The sequence below is a fragment of the Brassica napus genome, chromosome A8 (genome assembly GCF_020379485.1).
Source record: "Brassica napus cultivar Da-Ae chromosome A8, Da-Ae, whole genome shotgun sequence".
In the NCBI taxonomy this organism is placed as follows: domain Eukaryota; kingdom Viridiplantae; phylum Streptophyta; class Magnoliopsida; order Brassicales; family Brassicaceae; genus Brassica; species Brassica napus.
Genome location: NC_063441.1, coordinates 1,491,424 through 1,514,319, shown reverse-complemented (window position 1 = coordinate 1,514,319; position 22,896 = coordinate 1,491,424). Strand labels below are relative to the sequence as shown.

General features: G+C 31.1%; 4 protein-coding genes across 4 annotated transcripts; all 4 read right to left on the bottom strand.

Moving 5' to 3' along the window:
* Positions 1-7,251: 7,251 nt before the first annotated feature.
* Positions 7,252-8,222, bottom strand: LOC106437048 (probable WRKY transcription factor 10). The gene is made up of 3 exons (XM_022714812.2): positions 7,869-8,222; positions 7,600-7,738; positions 7,252-7,517 (listed from the first exon to the last, which is right to left on the bottom strand). Exons 1-3 carry the CDS (start codon positions 8,220-8,222, stop codon positions 7,252-7,254), a joined length of 759 nt encoding a protein of 252 aa, XP_022570533.2.
* A 673-nt stretch (positions 8,223-8,895) lies between these two features.
* Positions 8,896-11,820, bottom strand: LOC125577434. The gene is made up of 2 exons (XM_048738947.1): positions 11,629-11,820; positions 8,896-9,747 (listed from the first exon to the last, which is right to left on the bottom strand). Exons 1-2 carry the CDS (start codon positions 11,818-11,820, stop codon positions 8,896-8,898), a joined length of 1,044 nt encoding a protein of 347 aa, XP_048594904.1.
* Positions 11,821-13,041: 1,221 nt separating this feature from the next.
* On the bottom strand, positions 13,042-13,821 carry LOC106437046 (probable WRKY transcription factor 10). The gene is made up of 3 exons (XM_013877984.3): positions 13,552-13,821; positions 13,301-13,439; positions 13,042-13,226 (listed from the first exon to the last, which is right to left on the bottom strand). Exons 1-3 carry the CDS (start codon positions 13,819-13,821, stop codon positions 13,042-13,044), a joined length of 594 nt encoding a protein of 197 aa, XP_013733438.2.
* A 7,436-nt stretch (positions 13,822-21,257) lies between these two features.
* Positions 21,258-22,228, bottom strand: LOC106437045 (probable WRKY transcription factor 10). Its single transcript, XM_022714813.2, has 3 exons — positions 21,875-22,228; positions 21,606-21,744; positions 21,258-21,523 (listed from the first exon to the last, which is right to left on the bottom strand). Exons 1-3 carry the CDS (start codon positions 22,226-22,228, stop codon positions 21,258-21,260), a joined length of 759 nt encoding a protein of 252 aa, XP_022570534.2.
* Between the last annotated feature and the right edge of the window lie 668 nt (positions 22,229-22,896).

The following is a 22,896-nucleotide window of genomic DNA, read 5'->3' as shown; positions in this document are numbered from 1 at the left end:
TACACTATCTAGCTATTATAATTATAAAAATGAGAGATTTGTACTATTTTTTATAAGTTTTCTGGTTTTTCATTAATAAATCAAACAATTATTAGTTTATACGTAGTTTACATATACTAGAATTATAAAGTATTATATATATTTTTATTTGTATACTCTTAAATAACTAAACCTCAAAATAAGTAATTTGTTTTGGTGTTGTAGAATTAGATGATTTTAGGTCCAAACTGGTAAATATGTACTAGAAAGACATTTATATTTCAAGTCTGCACTTATATTCTATAACAACTTGATATATTAGATTTGTACACTAACCTCTTAAAAGAGTTTGTTGGTGATTGTTTTCAAATTTTTGATTCTTATATATGTATCTAGAGTGGAACTAATTTTTATAGATATCCAAATTTTTAAATTGACATTTATGTAATTCTCTAAATTCATAGAATAAGTTAAAAAAAGAAAATAAACTCGTATCAATGAAGCAGAGACAAGAATGAAAACACAATTTTATAGAGGTAGAAAATGAAATCACTTATGGAGAGTAAGTAGTAAACAAATCGAGAGCGGAAAACCAAATCCCATTTTTTCACTATACAATCGATGTTGCCTATTTGGTTTTGGTGATTTGTGTCAGCCAGAAAACTTAATTTATTTTCGTACATATGAAATCTTAAAAATAATTAAAGTGAGCTGTAATACATTAACTCTTCAACAATGATGATAAATTTAAGAGACCAACTTCGTCATTTTTCAATAGTAAAATGTTAAATACCATTTAATTAACAAACATTATTATATGAACTCACCCCGCGCATGTGCACGGGTTATCATCTAGTATATCTATCTATCTATATATATAAAGTTAACATTTTCTTTTCTTTTGACAAGTGGCAGGGGGGTTTGCTGCCACATGTCCTTCTTTATTTTCTCTGAAAATTCATATATTTGTCAAATTAAAAAATTACCAATGGAATTTTAATAATGCAAAAACGCATAAATTTATGATAAATTAACAGATAACATAAGGACAAAATTACGATAATTCCAAATCTAATAGAATTGTTTAGAACTTTAGTTATCTAATCTTTTTTTGCATTAAGTATCCATATATGAAGTTTGATAATCTATTTAATTGGTCACTAAAATTCAAGATGAATAAAAAAATAAGTAAAATAATATAAAAATATTTTTAATATTTAATTTATTTTCAAAATAAAATAAACTTTCACTATTTTATTATTTTAACTATTTTCGATAATTTATTTATAAATTATATATTTCTTTTACTATTAAAAATCATAAATTAAGAAGAAGAAACTAGAGCACAACACATTATCTAAACCTAAAACTTCTACAATCACAGAAAAAACAAATATGTCATAGTAACATTTATTAAGTAAAGATCTAGAGCTGAAAGGAGATCAATAATGAAGACTAACTCAACTCACATTATCATAGAGTGTCTTGGCCAAAATAAGCAGAGACCAGGCAAAGATAGAAAGATAAAATCAGAGACAACGCAATCTCCGAACAAAAATGTGTGTGATCAAGCACCAATGCAAAAAATCAAAAAAGCGAAATAATCACTAGAAGGCAAAAGTAAGCATGAAGCAGTAAAACACATGCCTAAAACAGTGAAAGTTCAACTACCAGCTAAGAGGTAAGAAACACCTCACAAACTAAATAAGTACAGACAAGGCGTCCATGCCAGCGAAGAACCACAAAGCTCTGGATAGAAGGGACCAAAACTCCAAGAGACTAACTTTGTACACCTACACCCAGGGAATAAGAGGAAACAGATAAACAACCTGAGGATATAAGAATGGAAGCCAACCACCAAAAACTAGAGCCCAAGCTTGAGATCAGAAACAACATTCCAAGCCTACTGAGTATACACGAAGGAAAACACTATCCAAACCTTGAGTGACAAACGTGGAGAAAGAGAGAGACACTAAAGAAGCAAGACACAATGTAAAATACAACGAAATGAAAGAACATAGAGAAAAGGGAGAAAAAAAACTAAATCAGCAAGCCATATAGCCGTCCTCGAGATATGAAAGAGAGCATATAAGTCGTATCACCAAAAACCACATCTTGAAAACAAAGATGAACATGGACTATCAACGGAAAACTAACGACAAGGAAGACAACATCACGGACGCCTAAACTCTAACCAACCCATGGAGATGCAGTCTCTAACATCGGAAGAAGAAAAGCAGCCAATATTGATCGGAAAAGCTTACAACACAGTGAGAAACAGCTGCACAACTTTGAACTCATAAACCCAATTTCGAACAAGTAGAAGATAATCTCACATGAGAAGCAGGCGAAGAAAACTTTATTTCAAAACATACCAATCATTTCTGAAAAAAACACCGCACACCGGACAGTTAAACAAAATACATATGCAGTGATAGGTTAACGTCAAATTATGGGAAGATGGCAAAAAACATCTTAAAAAAAATAATTTTGAAAATTTTGAAAATAAAATAAAATACAATTATGACGTTAAAACTGTTAATTTTTAAATCAACAAATGTCTAAATGCAAAGTTATTGAAATTCAATATGCTTTATATCAGATGATCACTTTACGTTCACATGGATGCAGAGCTACCCTCTTGGTTAACAGAGTCTATATGAGTCTGTTTTCTTTTTATTGATGTCAAAAAAAAAAAAAGATGATCACTTTACAACTAACAAGTTTTACTATACACACAACAATACATTATTAAAAAAACAAACACAAAATATATTAACCTATCATCTACTACTACATAACATAATAAAAATACCAAATAATGCTCTTAACAAATAAAGATGACCACATAATTACATCTTCCAAAAAATTATACGTAATACTAATAAAACAATATTCCACGCGAATCGCGGACTACCCCCTAGTTTTATATAAAGTAATAGTTAGATTAATGTGATACATTCATTAGCATTAACTACTATGAAAGTTAATTATTAGGCAATTCATTGCTTAGTGCCAAAGTATTTTTTAATCTTCAATAGAATTATTAGGCAATTCATTGCTTAGTACTGAAGAATTGTATAGCAATCATAATATTTTATATATTGCAGTTGTTTAAGCCTTCTAAAGTCTGACGTGGCAGAATTATGTGGTAGTTGTTTAAGCCTTCTAAAGTCTGACGTGGCAGAACTATAAGACATTAAGAAATATCATAGTTTATAAATTAACTCCCTAGCGAAATACAATTTTCAACAGTCACATATACATAGTCTAAAAATAAGACAGCATATGCACCTATGCTATGTCAAACCATAGTGTAATCAATCAGTATTATTTATCGTATATGTTTTTCTTTTCATGTAAGCATAACTATTTAATAACGTCTACAAATACGTTTTATAGGGATAACTATCAAATGTTCTCATTTTACTTCAAGTTTGTAAAAAATAGAGCATGTAATTTTCTATGCATTATGTATGAAAATAAACAAATCTACATCACTTACAAAAATTATTGACAAGAACATTATCGCTAGTTAGTATTATCTACCTTGATTAATAAGAACATTCACCACTGTAATAGAATAATGCTACACAAGTTTCAGTTAATCTTCCTGATTTTCTCATATCAACTTTATTAATTATATTGTATATGTAGCAAACGTGTTTAACCAGAAAAATTTAGTCACTTGATAAAAAAAACTTTATAATATGTACTATGATATTGTTTAAAGGGTCATAACTATGTCTATTTGCATGAATGGTTGGAGGTCCTTCTTCAATTTGTTCTAGAGAATTTTTGTTCTAAAATCATGTAATTATTACTGTAAGTGAAGTATATAAAAAAGGCAGATTACTTTTGAGTTTCATGTGTTTCAAAAAGTACTACTTTAAAATTTAACCGGTTCATATCACAAATTAATATAGGGATATGTTAAATCAATCATTACCAGTTTTGGTATTTATGTTAAACAAATTTTTTTTTTTATTTATCATTTTTTTTCAAGGGAAAGCTGCCGATGGAAATATTAATAATCGTGTGAGGCAGGTCCATAAAAATATGTTTGTTAAGTCTTTGTGGCCAATGCATTGTATTATTAATATCCCCTATATATTAAAAAAGAAACATTACAACATTTGAACCATGACACGTGTCATCACGAGAATCAATTTCAAAATCCTTAGAAAAATAAGTTGGTAGTTATATAACAAATAACATTATATATGTATAAATAAAATGATCAAATATATAAAAAACATTATCGATAATATATACAAATAAACTCACCTTGCGCAAGACGCATGTCTTATCCTAGTTCTAGCATTAAAACACCGAAAAAAATTGATTGAGTTTGGTTAGGTTCAATTGAAATTAAAATTAATCTTAAGTCTTAACCAACATCAATAATAAAAAAACCGTATATTAATTATTTTTTCCGTTGATATGATTTTCAAATATTTTTCGAATGAAAACATGCATCGTGTATTGTCGTTCTATGATATTTGTTTTTAATTCTCTTGTGATTTGTTCATCATTTCTCTACGGTTCAGGTTCAGATATTGAAAGAAACGTTTGACAACTGAAGAACCTTACTCGGTATATAAAGGCGATTTGCTATGTATTATGCTGAAGAACCTTTGAATAGCAATCGGTAGGGCCAATATCATTTCTTAGTTTTTAATGTATGTGTTCAGTTTGGATCAAAACGTTACCTACGGAAATTTATATTACATATTTAATTTATTATAATATCATTACTTTATACTCACGAGGTTTGTCAGCTTTTTTTGTACGATGAAATGTTATATCCCTTATAAATTAATTGACAAATATTACAACATTGTTTTGTAGTCACGTGTCACCATGAAAATGAAATTCAAAATTCTTAAAGAAATATGTTGGTCCATCTTAACTTATATTATGATTTTTATTAAATTAACTATTAAATTGATAAATATTGTGCAAAATAATATTTTCTCACTTGCCTTAAATAAAAGCTACAAAATTGTCTAATATGGTTAAAGTATATATGACAATGAATGATTATCAATAATAAATATTTGATAATAATTTTTGTATCTTAGCTCCTTTTTTTTTAATTTTATATTATTAAAAAATATTAAACAACCACATTAACCATATAATAAACAAAATTTTTTTTCTTATATGTTATATTTTGAATTTTTAAAACGATTATAAATTACTAAAAACGTTAAATGCCTCACACTAAAATTTTGTGATCAATAGTTTAATTTTTTTTTGGTAATAACAAGATACAAATGATCACATCGTATGAATATGAATCCTCCTTTACTAGACATTCATATTATATATTAATATAGTTTAAAATTAAACTATATAACATAGAAAAATACTTAAATATGATAATTTCATAAATTGTATTGGAAAAGTTTTGAAACATTAATATTTTAATTTTGAAATTTGCATTAAAAAAATTGCACATTAGAAATTTTGTGTTTATCACATGAGTATAAATTCTCAATAATAAAATATTTATATTAAAATATACTATATATCTATGTCCATGTCATTGAAATTTAGTTATATACCATATATAATAAATAAAATGATTGTTTTGATTTATTTACAAAAAAATATCCTAAATAAACAAGATGTATTGTTTTGATTTACGTGTTTACTCTAATTTAATTATATACATAATACGTAAATGAATACAAATAAATAATAATACATAAACAAATATTTTTATATATAACTTTCATCCCACACAATTGCGCGGGTCTTAAGCTAGTTAGGTAGTAAATGATTTGATTCGTATGTATTACGCTAGAGCTTAATTATATTACACTAAGGTTTAGGTAAACTCTTTGTAATGATACCATATCAGCAATTAAAATGCTTAAGGGAGTGACACATAAGCAAGATCACTTTGTAATTAGTACAAAACTAAGATTATATTTTTTTTAAAGATCATCAATTAATATATAAGTGATATTTATATTCACTTGTTCACTTCTCATTATTTAATAAGAAGTACAATTTAAATTTTGACACTCTTAATCCAAAATTTTCATGAGAAAATTGGCTCCAAAAAAGTTTTTTAAAAGAAAAAAACTTGGCCCCAAAAAGCAATTATAATAGCAATAGTGAAAGTGATACTCACTTAAAAGAGGATGAGCCTGAGCGTAAACAATTTGTTTGTACAATTGTCATGGTTTAGTTTTTCTACTGTATAACAGGATGTCGGTTTGACTTATATAGTTCACATGTCATATAATTTATTATCTGGATTAACATAAGACTGTCATTATTGGAAAATAATTAGGTCAACTCAAGAATAATATGCATTAAAAACCATAATGAAAGGGATAAGTACAAGATTTTTGTATATCTTTGTTCATTATTGTTTATAACTATAAGATAAGGATATAATAATTAAAAAACGGTTTACATCTTTCTTTTTTATCTTTTGGTTAATGTTTTCCCCATCTAAAGGTTGATACCACAGTTACGAAATAGTCGCTTCCTTATCTCCTTGAAAACCTTCTGTACCGTCTGGTATCACAAGATCAATCTTTGGTTCATCATTCCGGTTCATAACACCATGACTCCTGTTAACCGGTAAACTTGGAAGCTTAGAGAGTCCATCCATATAGTATTGCATCATATCCATTTGTGGGGCCAAGGGAGAGGGAAAAATCTGAGAGGTCGAAACGGAAGAATTCAGCATACCTAACCCAAGGGTTTGCATGCTAGGATCTTGAGACATAGACGAACCGGATTTATTCTTTCTACTGGATTGGCTTATGCGTTCAGGTGGTGGAACATGCTCATGTATCCCGTCGTATGTAGCCACCACTAACTTCACATTGTCTACGCTTCTCTCCACATGCTTCGTCACCTTACACCCAGTGTATGTGCATCTGTAGTAACTCCTGCGATTACCAGTGGCGATTACCATTTACACCAAAATAAATATATAATATTTTTTGTCAAAATGCCTGACTAATTTTGAAGTGAAAGAAATATATAACCTTGGATTTGGATTCCCTGTGACAACTTTTTGACCATATTTTCTCCAGCGAAAACCATCGTCAGGATGGTTTTCTTCGTTTTCAACCTGAATTATGACACTTTGGGTCTTGTTTTTTGGTCTTGTGACTCCAATAATGTTTGATACCATATTTTCCCTGCGAGGAATTATGTAATTCAGGTAAATTTTATTATTAAACATATCAATTATAAATTGAGTTAATATATAGTTTTATTATTATTATTATTATATATTGATTACTCAATGTTGACTTGGAACTTTCTCTTTCGAGATGGAGGTTCTATAACAACGTTGTGATCTTTGACTTTGTCTTCCTCTTGGTTGTATTCTCTGTCCTTGTCATTATCTTTGCTACCACTTTCAAGGGAGATAGTGTTCATAAAATCAGCTTCAGCAACAACATCAGAATCAAAAGAAGGGACTAAAGGAGGACCAGTGGGATCAACATTAGATTCATGAGATGTGATATAAACAGATTTTTCCATTGGAATATCATCAGAGCCTGTTTTACATGTAAAAAGAAATATATTAATATTCGGAAAATCTAAACTGAAGCAAACTCTAGACACTAGAAACTCTATTACCTCCTTGAGTAGGCAGATCAACGTCGATTGGCTGATGAGGAAGATTGTTGTTGGATATAATCATTGTTGCATGGGCATCACCAGAACTTTCCACCGTCTCAGGAGGCGCATCATTAGGGATTGGACACGGAGGGATAATCTGGAAACATAAATTACACAAAGACAATAAACAGTTAGGTTAATCATATATTAATATTATTTTTGGAGACAATAATATATATCACGTGTAAGAGATCAATCTTAGACTTATTAAAGACATTGTTACTTACCTGTGAAGAAGAGTTAGACAACATATTTGGAGATTGCAAAAATGGAGAGAGACTGAATCCTGGAGATATTACGAGGATAGGAGAGGGAACAAGAATCGGGTTCCTGAACGAATTAGCAAATGGACTGATGCTCTCTATCTCGAGCGATGGAATATCAAATCCTACCATTCTGTTGCGGAGACCACCAGATCTTTGTTCAGACTGAGGATCAGGTGATACGTTGGTTCGAGGGAACGCCTTGCTGATCGGATTTAGACCATTTTCGTTTTGATCCAGCATTGCTAATGCCTCTCTTATGCGAGGACTGGACAGTGGGGACAAATCATCCATAAAGTTTCCATCATAATCATTCATTTTTTTGGGGTGAAAATCTTGAAAGGTCAACAAAAACCACACAAAAACAAGATCGTTGAAAACTGAAAAACTATTTGGAATACAAAGTAATGTAATGTAAAGCAGTAAAGGTGATATAATCTGGGAGATTTTAAATAGTTGGATAGTAATGAATAATTTATTTATAGATGTAAACAAAAGCCTTCTTTAAAGGAATCTAGGTATTGTATGTGTTGCATAGAAGGGAGGTGGTCTTCTTATAGTAAAATTCAACCATTTTATTTTGGTAACAATTTTATGTGGTCAAACTTTCTTAATCCAAATTTTCTCAATTCTTAAAGAAGTTTTAATTACCTTTTACTTCTTTTTGGTTTCTTATGAAAGGTGTATATTTCATTCCGGTTTTATCAAAAAAATACCAAAGCTAACGATATTATTCAAAATTGTGATTTTCTTTTCCCGTATTGTATTTATTCCAAAACAAATAAAAATAGTTTGTGGTTAAAAATAATTAAGTTCAGTCAATTATTTGTAATTTGATTATTTTAAAATTATAACAATGTTTAAAATATTTTGGCATGGTTTTATTTGAGTTTATACTATCAACGTCTCCATTTAGAAACCCACTTGGCACCCTAATCTCTTGGTTTTTTTTTTTTTTTTTTTGGAACGCAACTTCATTGAACTTAAATCATCAGAGTACAGTGGTTACACCACTCGATACATGGCCTAAAGCCTGTTTTGCTAGTCGATCAGCATTGGAGTTCCTTCCCCGCGGAATCCATACAAAAGAAACAGAGTCGAAAAAATTACAACGAATCCTAATATCTGATACGATCCCGTACAACTCTGGGGGTTCCACCGTCGCATTTAGGGCCTTTATGAGCTGCGAAGAGTCCGATTCACACCTGATGTCTCGAAGCCCCCGCTCTAAGCACATTTTGATTGCTTCCCTCATGGCTAAGCCTTCCGCCGCAAGCGGCAAGTTCACGAAACCCACTGCAGATTGGAAACAGGAGCTCTGGCCTGCTGTTTTAATTATCCATCCCAGTCCCGCAGTCTTTATATCGTCCTTCCATGCTGCGTCAGTTTGAATAACGCATACGTTGGGGGAACTTGGTGGGGTTACTCGAATAACTGGGTCTCTTGTTTTTTCCTTGCATTGTGCGTTCAACCATTCTCTCGCCGCTGAAACAGCATGAGTGACTACGTCTTCCACCGTATATAGCTTGTTGTTGAAGATCATCTTGTTGCGTGCTGTCCAAAGGGCCCAAACGAGCCAGGGTGCTAGCTGTCCACTTACAATGCCCACTGGTGGTAGGCAGGGGGTCTCAATCAGCCTCATCCAGTCAGTATTCAAATCTAGTGACCTTCTCCTATCAAATTGATTAACAAAAGGAGCTGCTCTCCACACCTTCTCAGCAAACTCACATTGGAAAAGGAGATGGTCAATAGATTCGAGATTACCACACCTCTTGCATAGTGGGTCAATGTTTATGTGTCGCGCTAGGAGCTTTTCCCCGACAGGGAGCGCTCCTCGGAAAGCCTTCCATACAAGGAGTTGTACCTTTGGAGCCGTCTTCAGATTCCATACGCTTTTGTTCCAGTTGATCGCTTGGGCTTGTTGCGGTCTTTCTTCTTTCTCAGATCGAAACTCGACCGCATGGTTTTATTTGAGTTTATACTATCAACGTCTCCATTTAGAAACCCACTTGACACCCTAATCTCTTGGTATATGTTATTTTTTTGTCTGGTAGGGATGATTGTGACGTCTGCTTTGATAACATGGAAAGCTTTGATGTGTCACTGGAAGTGAATCCCCTGTTTACTCATAGTGAATATGATACCTAGTAGGGGGATATATTGTTCTTGCACATGAGTAATGACCCCATCCGAGCTGGCGAAAGTGTTGTTTTCAATATTGATGCAAGTTTCCCTTTCTCATTTTTTGTTTTGCTTACTTATGCATGAACCTTTCACCTCATTTGTATTTTTATTCATGCTTCTCTTTTCAGGGTCGTGATATTCCAATTGTCCATCGTGTCATTAAGGTAACTTTTTCTATAGATCTCCTCATTATCATCTCCCTGTGCTTAGATTGTAGCACCTAGATGATTCTGATTCTTTGGGGGTTCATTACATTACAGGTTCACGAAAGGGAAAGTACTGGAGAAATCGTTGTTTTGACCAAAGGTTCTGGTTTTATTTATTTGAATTGAGTGTGAGTTGTTTATCATATTGTTATCATTCAACGCCCATTTACATTTTCATTTTTATTGTTTACAGGTGACAATAACCTTGACCATGATAGAATTCTCTATGCTAAAGGTCAGCTTTGGCTTCATCGACATCATGTAATGAGTCGTGCTGTAGGATAATTAATTTACTTTAATCACATAAGTGTATAGTGTGTAAAGTAAACCAAAAGCTGTAGTTACTCATAAATGGTTTTACCTTTGTGCCTGCTTCAGCTTCTTGCCTTATGTTGGATGGGTGACTATAATCATGACAGAAAAGCCTATCATCAAGGTTAATACATTCTCTTTTCTCACTCTATGTCCAATCCACAATGAACACTCTGTGTCATTTTTTTAATCTTCTTCTTGCAGTATCTTCTCATAGCTGCATTGGGTATACTTGTTATAACGTCCATGGGTAATAGCAAGTCAAATACTGGTCATTTGTTGTTTAGACCACTTTAATATATTACAATCAGAAAGCTAACTTTTAATCCTGGAGATTAGATTACCTAAATAAAAGAGATTTGTTTGCTTAGGATATGCTTTGTTTCGTTTTTCCTTTCTCTCTCTTTAAAAAAATTAGTAAAAACAATAAAGAAACTCCTGAAATTTACTCAAACAAATGCTGGAGAGATATGATCAAACACTTGTATATATTTATACTCACTTGTACACTTCTCATTATTTAATATGACCTACAATTTAAAGTTTGCTACACTCTTAATCCAACTTTCTCATGAGAAACTTGGCTCCAAAAAGCTAATATAATGGCAAGAGTAAAAGTGATACTCACTTAAAAAGAGGATGAGCATGAGCGTAAACAATCTGTTTAATTGGATTATAGTCAGGGTTTAGTTTTTCTTCTGTATCACTGGATGTCGGTTTGATTTATATAGTTCACATATACATATAGTTTATTATCTGGATTAACCATCCTAACACAGTAACACTGTAACAATTGGAGAATAAATAGGTCAACTCAAGAGTAATATGCACTAAAACCATAATGAAATGGATAAGTACAAGATTTTGTATATCTTTGGTCATTATTATTTATAACTATAAGATAAGGATTTATTAATTATAAAGGGTTTACATCTTTCTTTTTTATCTTTTGGTTAATGTTTGCCCATCTAAAGTTCGATACCAAAGTTACGAAATAGTCGCTCCCTTATCCCCTCGGATACCTCTGTACCGTCGGGTATCACAGGATCAATATTCGGTTCATCATTCCGGTTCATAACACCATGATTCTTGTCAACCTGTAAACTTGTCACATTCAGTTGTGGGGCCAAGGCAGAAGGGAAAAGCTGAGAGGCCGAAGAGGAATAAGGCGGCATACCTAACACAAGGGTTTGCATGCTAGGATCTTGAGACATTGCGAACCGGATTTATTCTTTGTACTGGATTTGCTTATGCGTTCAGGTGGTGGAACGTGCTCATATATCCCATCGTACATAGCCACCACTAAATTCACATTGTCTACGCTTCTCTCCACATGCTTCGTCACCTTACACCCAGTGTATGTGCATCTGTAGTAACTCCTGTGATTACCAAAATAAATATATAATATTTTTCCAAAAATGTCTGACTAATTTTGAAGTGAACGAAATATATAACCTTGGATTTGCATTCTTTGTGACAACTTTTGACCATATTTTCTCCAGCGAAAACCATCATCAGGATGGCCTTCTTCGCTTTCAACCTGAATGATGACACTTTGGGTCTTGTTTCGTCTTTCACTCCAGTAATGTTTGATACGATATTTTCCCTGCGAGGGAATTATGTAAATGAGGTAAATTTTATTATATGAATTTAATTAAGATGTAAAGTTTATTTAATATATATATATATATGTATATATTTTCTACCAAAAAAAAAATATATATATATATATCTTTTCTACCAAAAAAAGAGAGAAAGCTGCAAAGATCATTGAGATATTAAGACACGGTTTATTTTGTTTCTTGATGATGTTTGGGAGAAATTTGATCTTGGTAAGTGTTCTAAATCAGTTACTTTCCATACAAGAAATTTAGTATTTATATGGTTTATTTGTAACAGCAGTTTATCATTTATTTTATATACGGTGAAATCTGGAATTCCGCTACCTAATGCACATAATCGATCCAAGGTTGTGTTTACAACATGTACTGAAGAAGTTTGTAAGGATATGAGAGAAAAGACAAAGATCAAAGGGGATAAATTGGTTGCGAGAGAGCTTAGGATATGTTTGAGAGGAAACTTTGAAGAGCCAGCTACCCGGAGGTTGCAGTCAGGTGCGATGTCCTTCTTCTTGAGTAACTCTCTCCTCATTTCTCAGGTCTAAATTTCTTATATTTATCGAACTTTTTATATTGATAATTATTCTAAACCAAAAATTCAAAATCTATACTAGAATCATAATGACGGGGATAAGTACAAGATTTTGTACATCATGTAATTCAGGTCAAACTTATTATTCAATATATCAATTCTGAAATTTATTATTATTATAGTTATAATTATTATTATTATTATAATAATAATAATTATTATTATTATTATTATTATTCTACAACAATGTTGTGATCTTTGTCTTTGTCTTCCTATTGGTTGTATTATTTGTCCTTGTCATCATCTTCGCTACCACTTTTAAGGGAGATGAGGTTCATAGCATCCTTTTCAGAAACAACTTCAGAGTCAAAAGAAGGGAGTAAAGGAGCACTAATAGGATCAGCATTAGATTCATGAGATGTGATATCAACAGACTCTTCCGTTGGAATATCAGCAGTGCCTTTTTTACCTGTAAATAACAACAATATTATTATTCTGAAAATCAAAACTGAAAGCGAATTCGAGACACTATAAATCTATTACATCCTTGAGGAGACAGATCGATGTCCATTGGCTGATGAGGAAGATTGTTGTTGGATATCATCATCGTTGCATGGGAGCCACCTGAACTTTCCACCATCTCCTGAGTTGCATCATTCGGGATTGGACTCGGAGGAAAAATCTTGAAACATAAGTTACACAAAAACAATAAAAATTTAGTTTTAACATATATTAATATATACATATAACGTGTAGAGATCAATCTTAAACTTATTAAACACATTGTTACTTACCTGTGAAGAAGAGTCAGTCAACATATTTGGAGATTGCAAAGATGGAGAAAGACTACTGAATCCTGGAGATGTTACGCTAACAAGAAAGCAAACAAGAGTCGGGTTGATGTGTTCCATATTCAGTGGTGGAATATCTCTTCCTATCCTTGCAGATACTCTTTCAACGATACCACCAGATCTTCGTTCAGACTGAGGAGTTGTTAAGCTGGTTCGAGAAGAGGTCTCGCTGATCGGTTTTATACCATTGTCGTTTTGACTATAATCACTCATTTTCGTTGGGGAGAAAACCCTGAAATATTAACAAAAACCGCATAAAAACAAAAGATCGTTGAAAACAGAATAATTATTTGGAATTCAAATAATTTAATGTAAAATTTATATAATTTGGGAGATTTTAAATAAAGTAATGAAGAATTTATTTATAGATGTAAAGGAAAAACCGTTTTCTTCAAACAAAACTAGGTAATGTGTGTGCTGAATAGAAGGGAGGTGGCCTTCTTATAGTAAACATCAACCGTTTCGTTTTGGTAACAGTTTTATGTGGTCAAACTTTCCTAAATGGTAACAATTTCATGTGGTCAAACTTTGGTCATCCAAGTGTCAGAAATTTCTAAAGAGGTTTTAATTAACATTTACATCTTTTGTAGTTTTTATGAAAGGTGTGTACTTCGGTCAGGTATTATCAAAACAATACCGAAACCTTAGCATGTTGGTTTGGTTAATTCAGAATATTCAGTTCCGGCAGTTCAGTTTTCGGTTAGTTCGGTTCAACATACATAATACCGAATTAACCAGAAATAAAGTTTGGTACAGTATTCGGTTAGTTCGGTTTTAAAAATCCTACAAAAATGTTTTATTACAGTTAGATATCTGTATAATTTTTTTAAAATTATATATAAATTCGGTTAGTTATTCGAAAATGTTTAGTATAGTTATAATTATTTTAAGAAGAAAACAAAAGTAACCGATTGTCGAACCAAACTCAAATGAAACAAAGTTTTTTAGAAAACCTACAATAACGAACGAAACTTCTGGACGACGTAACCAAAATTTTGGTTTGGTTGGGAAGTTTGGTTTTAATCTAAGGCCTACCAAAAACTAACTATATTATGAAAAACCTTGTTTTTTCCCCGTATTTTATTTATACTAAAAGAGAAATCAAAATATTTTGTGGTTAAAAAAATTAACTTCTGTTAATCTATACTATTATTTTTCCAATAAAAAAATAGTAAGTATTCGTAAGACGTTTATGTCCGCAAATGTGGGAAAAATACCTAGTTAATTAGTATTGATTATTGAAAGATTATAACAATGTTTAAAATATGTTTTAGAACATGATTATGTTTATATCTGCTTTATAATAAAATTTCTAAATATGTGTTTATTATAAATTATTTAATCATTGGTTTTAAAAATGTTGTATATCGTGAGGATCCAAAGAAGAGATCTCCATCGCGGGAGAAGTGGTAATAGATGTAACAGAAGACAAAATATCCATGTTCGATATTATCGATAATTGGTGTAGAGAAAAACAAATTATCAAAGAGAATTTCAAAGAAGAGATTTTAGGTTTGAGAGTCTTCATTCTCTTGATACCATTAAATAGAATGGATAAGTGTTTGTATATTGATTCACCAAAGAGAGTATTTATACAAGAAGTTGTATCGTAATCCTAACGGGATATAGTAGACTCGTATAATAGATTACATCAAAATATGTCAACTGTATTTATATCTATAATCTGTAACGAATGTTTTTTTTCAGAGCAGTTTTGGTTGCTTATGTGATGATAAATGATTAGGGTGACCCTAATCATTTATCATCACATAAGCAACCAAAACTGCTCTGAAAAAAAACATTCGTTACAGATTATAAATATAATCTAAACATTATCTAAACCTAAAACTTCTACAATCACAGAAAAAACAAATATGTCATAGTAACATTTATTAAGTAAAGATCTAGAGCTGAAAGGAGATCAATAATGAAGACTAACTCAACTCACATTATCATAGAGTGTCTTGGCCAAAATAAGCAGAGACCAGGAAAAGATAGAAAGATAAAATCAGAGACAACGCAATCTCCGAACAAAAATGTGTGTGATCAAGCACCAATGCAAAAAATCAAGAAAGCGAAATAATCACCAGAAGGCAAAAGTAAGCATGAAGCAGGAAAACACATGCCTAAAACAGTGAAAGTTCAACTACCAGCTAAGAGGTAAGAAACACCTCACAAACTAAATAAGTACAGACAAGGCGTCCATGCCAGCGAAGAACCACAAAGCTCTGGATAGAAGGGACCAAAACTCCAAGAGACTAACTTTGTACACCTACACCCAGGGAATAAGAGGAAACAGATAAACAACCTGAGGATATAAGAATGGAAGCCAACCACCAAAAACTAGAGCCCAAGCTTGAGATCAGAAACAACATTCCAAGCCTACTGAGTGTACACGAAGGAAAACACTATCCAAACCTTGAGTGACAAACATGGAGAAAGAGAGAGACACTAAAGAAGCGAGACACCATGTAAAATACAACGAAATGAAAGAACATAGAGAAAAGGGAGAAAAAAAAACTAAATCAGCAAGCCATATAGCCGTCCTCGAGATATGAAAGAGAGCATATAAGTCGTATCACCAAAAACCACATCTTGAAAACAAAGATGAACATGGACTATCAACGGAAAACTAACGACATGGAAGACAACATCACGGACGCCTAAACTCTACCCAACCCATGGAGATGCAGTCTCTAACATCGGAAGAAGAAAAGCAGCCAATATTGATCGGAAAAGCTTACAACAAGTGAGAAACAGCTGCACAACTTTGAACTCATAAACCCAATTTCGAACAAGTAGAAGATAATCTCACATGAGAAGCAGGCGAAGAAAACTTTATTTCAAAACATACCAATCATTTCTGGAAAAAACACCGCACACCGGACAATTAAACAAAATACATATGCAGTGATAGGTTAACGTCAAATTATGGGAAGATGGCAAAAAACATCTTAAAAAAAATAATTTTGAAAATTTTGAAAATAAAATAAAATACAATTATGACGTTAAAACTGTTAATTTTTGAATCAACAAATGTCTAAATGCAAAGTTATTGAAATTCAATATGCTTTATATCAGATGATCACTTTACAACTAACAAGTTTTACTATACACACAACAATACATTATTAAAAAAACAAACACAAAATATATTAACCTATCATCTACTACTACATAACATAATAAAAATACCAAATAATGCTCTTAACAAATAAAGATGACCACATAATTACATCTTCCAAAAAATTATACGTAATACTAATAAAACAATATTCCACGTGATTCGCGGACTACCCCCTAGTTTTATATAAAGTAATAGTTAGATTAATGTGATACATTCATTTGCATTAACTACTATGAAAGTTAATTATTAGGCAATTCATTGCTTAGTGCCAAAGTATTTTTTAATCTTCAATAGAATTATTAGGCAATTCATTGCTTAGTACTGAAGAATTGTATAGCAATCATAATATTCTATATATTGCAGTTGTTTAAGCCTTCTAAAGTCTGACGTGGCAGAATTATGTGGTAGTTGTTTAAGCCTTCTAAAGTTTGACGTGGCAGAACTATAAGACATTAAGAAATATCATAGTTTATAAATTAACTCCCTAGCGAAATACAATTTTCAACAGTCACATATACATAGTCTAAAAATAAGACGGCATGTGCACCTATGCTATGTCAAACCATAGTGTAATCAATCAGTATTATTTATCGTATATTTTTTTCTTTTCATGTAAGCATAACTATTTAATAACGTCTACAAATACGTTTTATAGGGATAACTATCAAATGTTCTCATTTTACTTCAAGTTTGTAAAAAATAGAGCATGTAATTTTCTATGCATTATGTATGAAAATAAACAAATCTACATCACTTACAAAAATTATTGACAAGAACATTATCGCTAGTTAGTATTATCTACCTTGATTAATAAGAACATTCACCACTGTAATAGAATAATGCTACACAAGTTTCAGTTAATCTTCCTGATTTTCTCATATCAACTTTATTAATTATATTGTATATGTAGCAAACGTGGTTTAACCAGAAAAATTTAGTCACTTGATAAAAAAAACTTTATAATATGTACTATGATATTGTTTAAAGGGTCATAACTATGTCTATTTGCATGAATGGTTGGGAGGTCCTTCTTCAATTTGTTCTAGAGAATTTTTGTTCTAAAATCATGTAATTATTACTGTAAGTGAAGTATATAAAAAAGGCAGATTACTTTTGAGTTTCATGTGTTTCAAAAAGTACTGCTTTAAAATTTAACCGGTTCATATCACAAATTAATATAAGGATATGTTAAATCAATCATTACCAGTTTTGGTATTTATGTTAAACAAATTTTTTTTTTATTTATCATTTTTTTTCAAGGGAAAGCTGCCGATGGAAATATTAATAATCGTGTGAGGCAGGTCCATAAAAATATGTTTGTTAAGTCTTTGTGGCCAATGCATTGTATTATTAATATCCCCTATATATTAAAAAAGAAACATTACAACATTTGAACCATGACACGTGTCATCACGAGAATCAATTTCAAAATCCTTAGAAAAATAAGTTGGTAGTTATATAACAAATAACATTATATATGTATAAATAAAATGATCAAATATATAAAAAACATTATCGATAATATATACAAATAAACTCACCTTGCGCAAGACGCATGTCTTATCCTAGTTCTAGCATTAAAACAACGAAAAAAATTGATTGAGTTTGGTTAGGTTCAATTGAAATTAAAATGAATCTTAAGTCTTAACCAACATCAATAATAAACAAACCGTATATTAATTATTTTTTCCATTGATATGATTTTCAAATATTTTTCGAATGAAAACATGCATCGTGTATTGTCGTTCTATGATTTTTTTTTTTTAATTCTCTTGTGATTTGTTCATCATTTCTCTACGGTTCAGGTTCAGATATTGAAAGAATCGTTTGACAGCTGAAGAACCTTACTCGGTATATAAAGGCGATTTGCTATGTATTATGCTGAAGAACCTTTGAATAGCAATCGGTAGGGCCAATATCATTTCTTAGTTTTTAATGTATGTGTTCAGTTTGGATCAAAACGTTACCTACGGAAATTTATATTAAATATTTAATTTATTATAATATCATTACTTTATACTCACGAGGTTTGTCAGCTTTTTTTGTACGATGAAATGTTATATCCCTTATAAATTAATTGACAAATATTACAACATTGTTTTGTAGCCACGTGTCACCATGAAAATGAAATTCAAAATTCTTAAAGAAATATGTTGGTCCATCTTAACTTATATTATGCTTTTTATTAAATTAACTATTAAATTGATAAATATTGTGCAAAATAATATTTTCTCACTTGCCTTAAATAAAAGCTACAAAATTGTCTAATATGGTTAAAGTATATATGACAATTAATGATTATCAATAATAAATATTTGATAATAATTTTTGTATCTTAGCTCCTTTTTTTTTAATTTTATATTATTAAAAAATATTAAACAACCACATTAAGCATATAATAAACAAATTTTTTTTTCTTATATGTTATATTTTGAATTTTTAAAATGATTATAAATTACTAAAAACGTTAAATGCCTCACACTAAAATTTTGTGATCAATAGTTTAATTTTTTTTGGTAATAACAAGATACAAATGATCACATTGTATGAATATGAATCCTCCTTTACTAGACATTCATATTATATATTAATATAGTTTAAAATTAAACTATATAACATAGAAAAATATTTAAATATGATAATTTCATAAATTGTGTTGGAAAAGTTTTGAAACATTAATATTTTAATTTTGAAATTTGCATTAAAAAAATTGCACATTAGAAATTTTGTGTTTATCACATGAGTATAAATTCTCAATAATAAAATATTTATATTAAAATATACTATATATCTATGTCCATGTCATTGAAATTTAGTTATATACCATATATAATAAATAAAATGATTGTTTTGATTTATTTACAAAAAAATATCCTAAATAAACAAGATGTATTGTTTTGATTTACGTGTTTACTCTAATTTAATTATATACATAATACGTAAATGAATACAAATAAATAATAATACATAAACAAATATTTTTATATATAACTTTCATCCCACGCAATTGCGCGGGTCTTAAGCTAGTTAGGTAGTAAATGATTTGATTCGTATGTATTACGCTAGAGCTTAATTATATTACACTAAGGTTTAGGTAAACTCTTTGTAATGATACCATATCAGCAATTAAAATGCTTAAGGGAGTGACACATAAGCAAGATCACTTTGTAATTAGTACAAAACTAAGATTATATTTTTTTTAAAGATCATCAATTAATATATAAGTGATATTTATATTCACTTGTTCACTTCTCATATTTAATAAGAAGTACAATTTAAATTTTGACACTCTTAATCCAAAATTTTCATGAGAAAATTGGCTCCAAAAAAGTTTTTTAAAAGAAAAAAACTTGGCCCCAAAAAGCAATTATAATAGCAATAGTGAAAGTGATACTCACTTAAAAGAGGATGAGCCTGAGCGTAAACAATCTGTTTGTACAATTGTCACGGTTTAGTTTTTCTACTGTATAACAGGATGTCGGTTTGACTTATATAGTTCACATGTCATATAATTTATTATCTGGATTAACATAAGACTGTCATTATTGGAAAATAATTAGGTCAACTCAAGAATAATATGCATTAAAAACCATAATGAAAGGGATAAGTACAAGATTTTTGTATATCTTTGTTCATTATTGTTTATAACTATAAGATAAGGATATAATAATTAAAAAACGGTTTACATCTTTCTTTTTTATCTTTTGGTTAATGTTTTCCCCATCTAAAGGATGATACCACAGTTACGAAATAGTCGCTTCCTTATCTCCTTGAAAACCTTCTGTACCATCTGGTATCACAAGATCAATCTTTGGTTCATCATTCTGGTTCATAACACCATGACTCCTGTTAACCGGTAAACTTGGAAGCTTAGAGAGTCCATCCATATAGTATTGCATCATATCCATTTGTGGGGCCAAGGGAGAGGGCAAAAGCTGAGAGGTCGAAACGGAAGAATGCAGCATACCTAACCCAAGGGTTTGCATGCTAGGATCTTGAGACATAGACGAACCGGATTTATTCTTTCTACTGGATTGGCTTATGCGTTCAGGTGGTGGAACATGCTCATGTATCCCGTCGTATGTAGCCACCACTAACTTCACATTGTCTACGCTTCTCTCCACATGCTTCGTCACCTTACACCCAGTGTATGTGCATCTGTAGTAACTCCTGCGATTACCAGTGGCGATTACCATTTACACCAAAATAAATATATAATATTTTTTGTCAAAATGCCTGACTAATTTTGAAGTGAAAGAAATATATAACCTTGGATTTGGATTCCCTGTGACAACTTTTTGACCATATTTTCTCCAGCGAAAACCATCGTCAGGATGGTTTTCTTCGTTTTCAACCTGAATTATGACACTTTGGGTCTTGTTTTTTGGTCTTGTGACTCCAATAATGTTTGATACCATATTTTCCCTGCGAGGAATTATGTAATTCAGGTAAATTTTATTATTAAACATATCAATTATAAATTGAGTTAATATATAGTTTTATTATTATTATTATATATTGATTACTCAATGTTGACTTGGAACTTTCTCTTTCGAGATGGAGGTTCTATAACAACGTTGTGATCTTTGACTTTGTCTTCCTCTTGGTTGTATTCTCTGTCCTTGTCATTATCTTTGCTACCACTTTCAAGGGAGATAGTGTTCATAAAATCAGCTTCAGCAACAACATCAGAATCAAAAGAAGGGACTAAAGGAGGACCAGTGGGATCAACATTAGATTCATGAGATGTGATATAAACAGATTTTTCCATTGGAATATCATCAGAGCCTGTTTTACATGTAAAAAGAAATATATTAATATTCGGAAAATCTAAACTGAAGCAAACTCTAGACACTAGAAACTCTATTACCTCCTTGAGTAGGCAGATCAACGTCGATTGGCTGATGAGGAAGATTGTTGTTGGATATAATCATTGTTGCATGGGCATCACCAGAACTTTCCACCGTCTCAGGAGGCGCATCATTAGGGATTGGACACGGAGGGATAATCTGGAAACATAAATTACACAAAGACAATAAACAGTTAGGTTAATCATATATTAATATTATTTTTGGAGACAATAATATATATCACGTGTAAGAGATCAATCTTAGACTTATTAAAGACATTGTTACTTACCTGTGAAGAAGAGTTAGACAACATATTTGGAGATTGCAAAAATGGAGAGAGACTGAATCCTGGAGATATTACGAGGATAGGAGAGGGAACAAGAATCGGGTTCCGGAACGAATTAGCAAATGGACTGATGCTCTCTATCTCGAGCGATGGAATATCAAATCCTACCATTCTGTTGCGGAGACCACCAGATCTTTGTTCAGACTGAGGATCAGGTGATATGTGGGTTTGAGGGAACGCCTTGCTGATCGGATTTAGACCATTTTCGTTTTGATCCAGCATTGCTAATGCCTCTCTTATGCGAGGACTGGACAGTGGGGACAAATCATCCATAAAGTTTCCATCATAATCATTCATTTTTTTGGGGTGAAAATCTTGAAAGGTCAACAAAAACCACACAAAAACAAGATCGTTGAAAACTGAAAAACTATTTGGAATACAAAGTAATGTAATGTAAAGCAGTAAAGGTGATATAATCTGGGAGATTTTAAATAGTTGGATAGTAATGAATAATTTATTTATAGATGTAAACAAAAGCCTTCTTTAAAGGAATCTAGGTATTGTATGTGTTGCATAGAAGGGAGGTGGTCTTCTTATAGTAAAATTCAACCATTTTATTTTGGTAACAATTTTATGTGGTCAAACTTTCTTAATCCAAATTTTCTCAATTCTTAAAGAAGTTTTAATTACCTTTTACTTCTTTTTGGTTTCTTATGAAAGGTGTATATTTCATTCCGGTTTTATCAAAAAAATACCAAAGCTAACGATATTATTCAAAATTGTGATTTTCTTTTCCCGTATTGTATTTATTCCAAAACAAATAAAAATAGTTTGTGGTTAAAAATAATTAAGTTCAGTCAATTATTTGTAATTTGATTATTTTAAAATTATAACAATGTTTAAAATATTTTGGCATGGTTTTATTTGAGTTTATACTATCAACGTCTCCATTTAGAAACCCACTTGACACCCTAATCTCTTGGTATATGTTATTTTTTGTCTGGTAGGGATGATTGTGACGTCTG

What these genes read in the sequence shown, in the direction of transcription:
- LOC106437048 (XM_022714812.2), bottom strand. Translation starts at nt 8,222, where the DNA reads ATGAATGATTATGATGGAAACTTTATGGATGATTTGTCCCCACTGTCC. An exon ending in TGTCTAACTCTTCTTCACAG is followed by an intron (nt 7,739 to 7,868) that starts GTAAGTAACAAT and finishes TTATGTTTCCAG; the next exon opens with ATTATCCCTCCGTGTCCAAT. An exon ending in TGATCTGCCTACTCAAGGAG is followed by an intron (nt 7,518 to 7,599) that starts GTAATAGAGTTT and finishes CATGTAAAACAG; the next exon opens with GCTCTGATGATATTCCAATG.
- LOC125577434 (XM_048738947.1), bottom strand. Translation starts at nt 11,820, where the DNA reads ATGTCTCAAGATCCTAGCATGCAAACCCTTGTGTTAGGTATGCCGCCT. An exon ending in TGATACCCGACGGTACAGAG is followed by an intron (nt 9,748 to 11,628) that starts GTATCCGAGGGG and finishes CTTGTATGGAAG; the next exon opens with GCTTTCCGAGGAGCGCTCCC.
- LOC106437046 (XM_013877984.3), bottom strand. Translation starts at nt 13,821, where the DNA reads ATGAGTGATTATAGTCAAAACGACAATGGTATAAAACCGATCAGCGAG. An exon ending in TGACTGACTCTTCTTCACAG is followed by an intron (nt 13,440 to 13,551) that starts GTAAGTAACAAT and finishes TTATGTTTCAAG; the next exon opens with ATTTTTCCTCCGAGTCCAAT. An exon ending in CGATCTGTCTCCTCAAGGAT is followed by an intron (nt 13,227 to 13,300) that starts GTAATAGATTTA and finishes TGTTATTTACAG; the next exon opens with GTAAAAAAGGCACTGCTGAT.
- LOC106437045 (XM_022714813.2), bottom strand. Translation starts at nt 22,228, where the DNA reads ATGAATGATTATGATGGAAACTTTATGGATGATTTGTCCCCACTGTCC. An exon ending in TGTCTAACTCTTCTTCACAG is followed by an intron (nt 21,745 to 21,874) that starts GTAAGTAACAAT and finishes TTATGTTTCCAG; the next exon opens with ATTATCCCTCCGTGTCCAAT. An exon ending in TGATCTGCCTACTCAAGGAG is followed by an intron (nt 21,524 to 21,605) that starts GTAATAGAGTTT and finishes CATGTAAAACAG; the next exon opens with GCTCTGATGATATTCCAATG.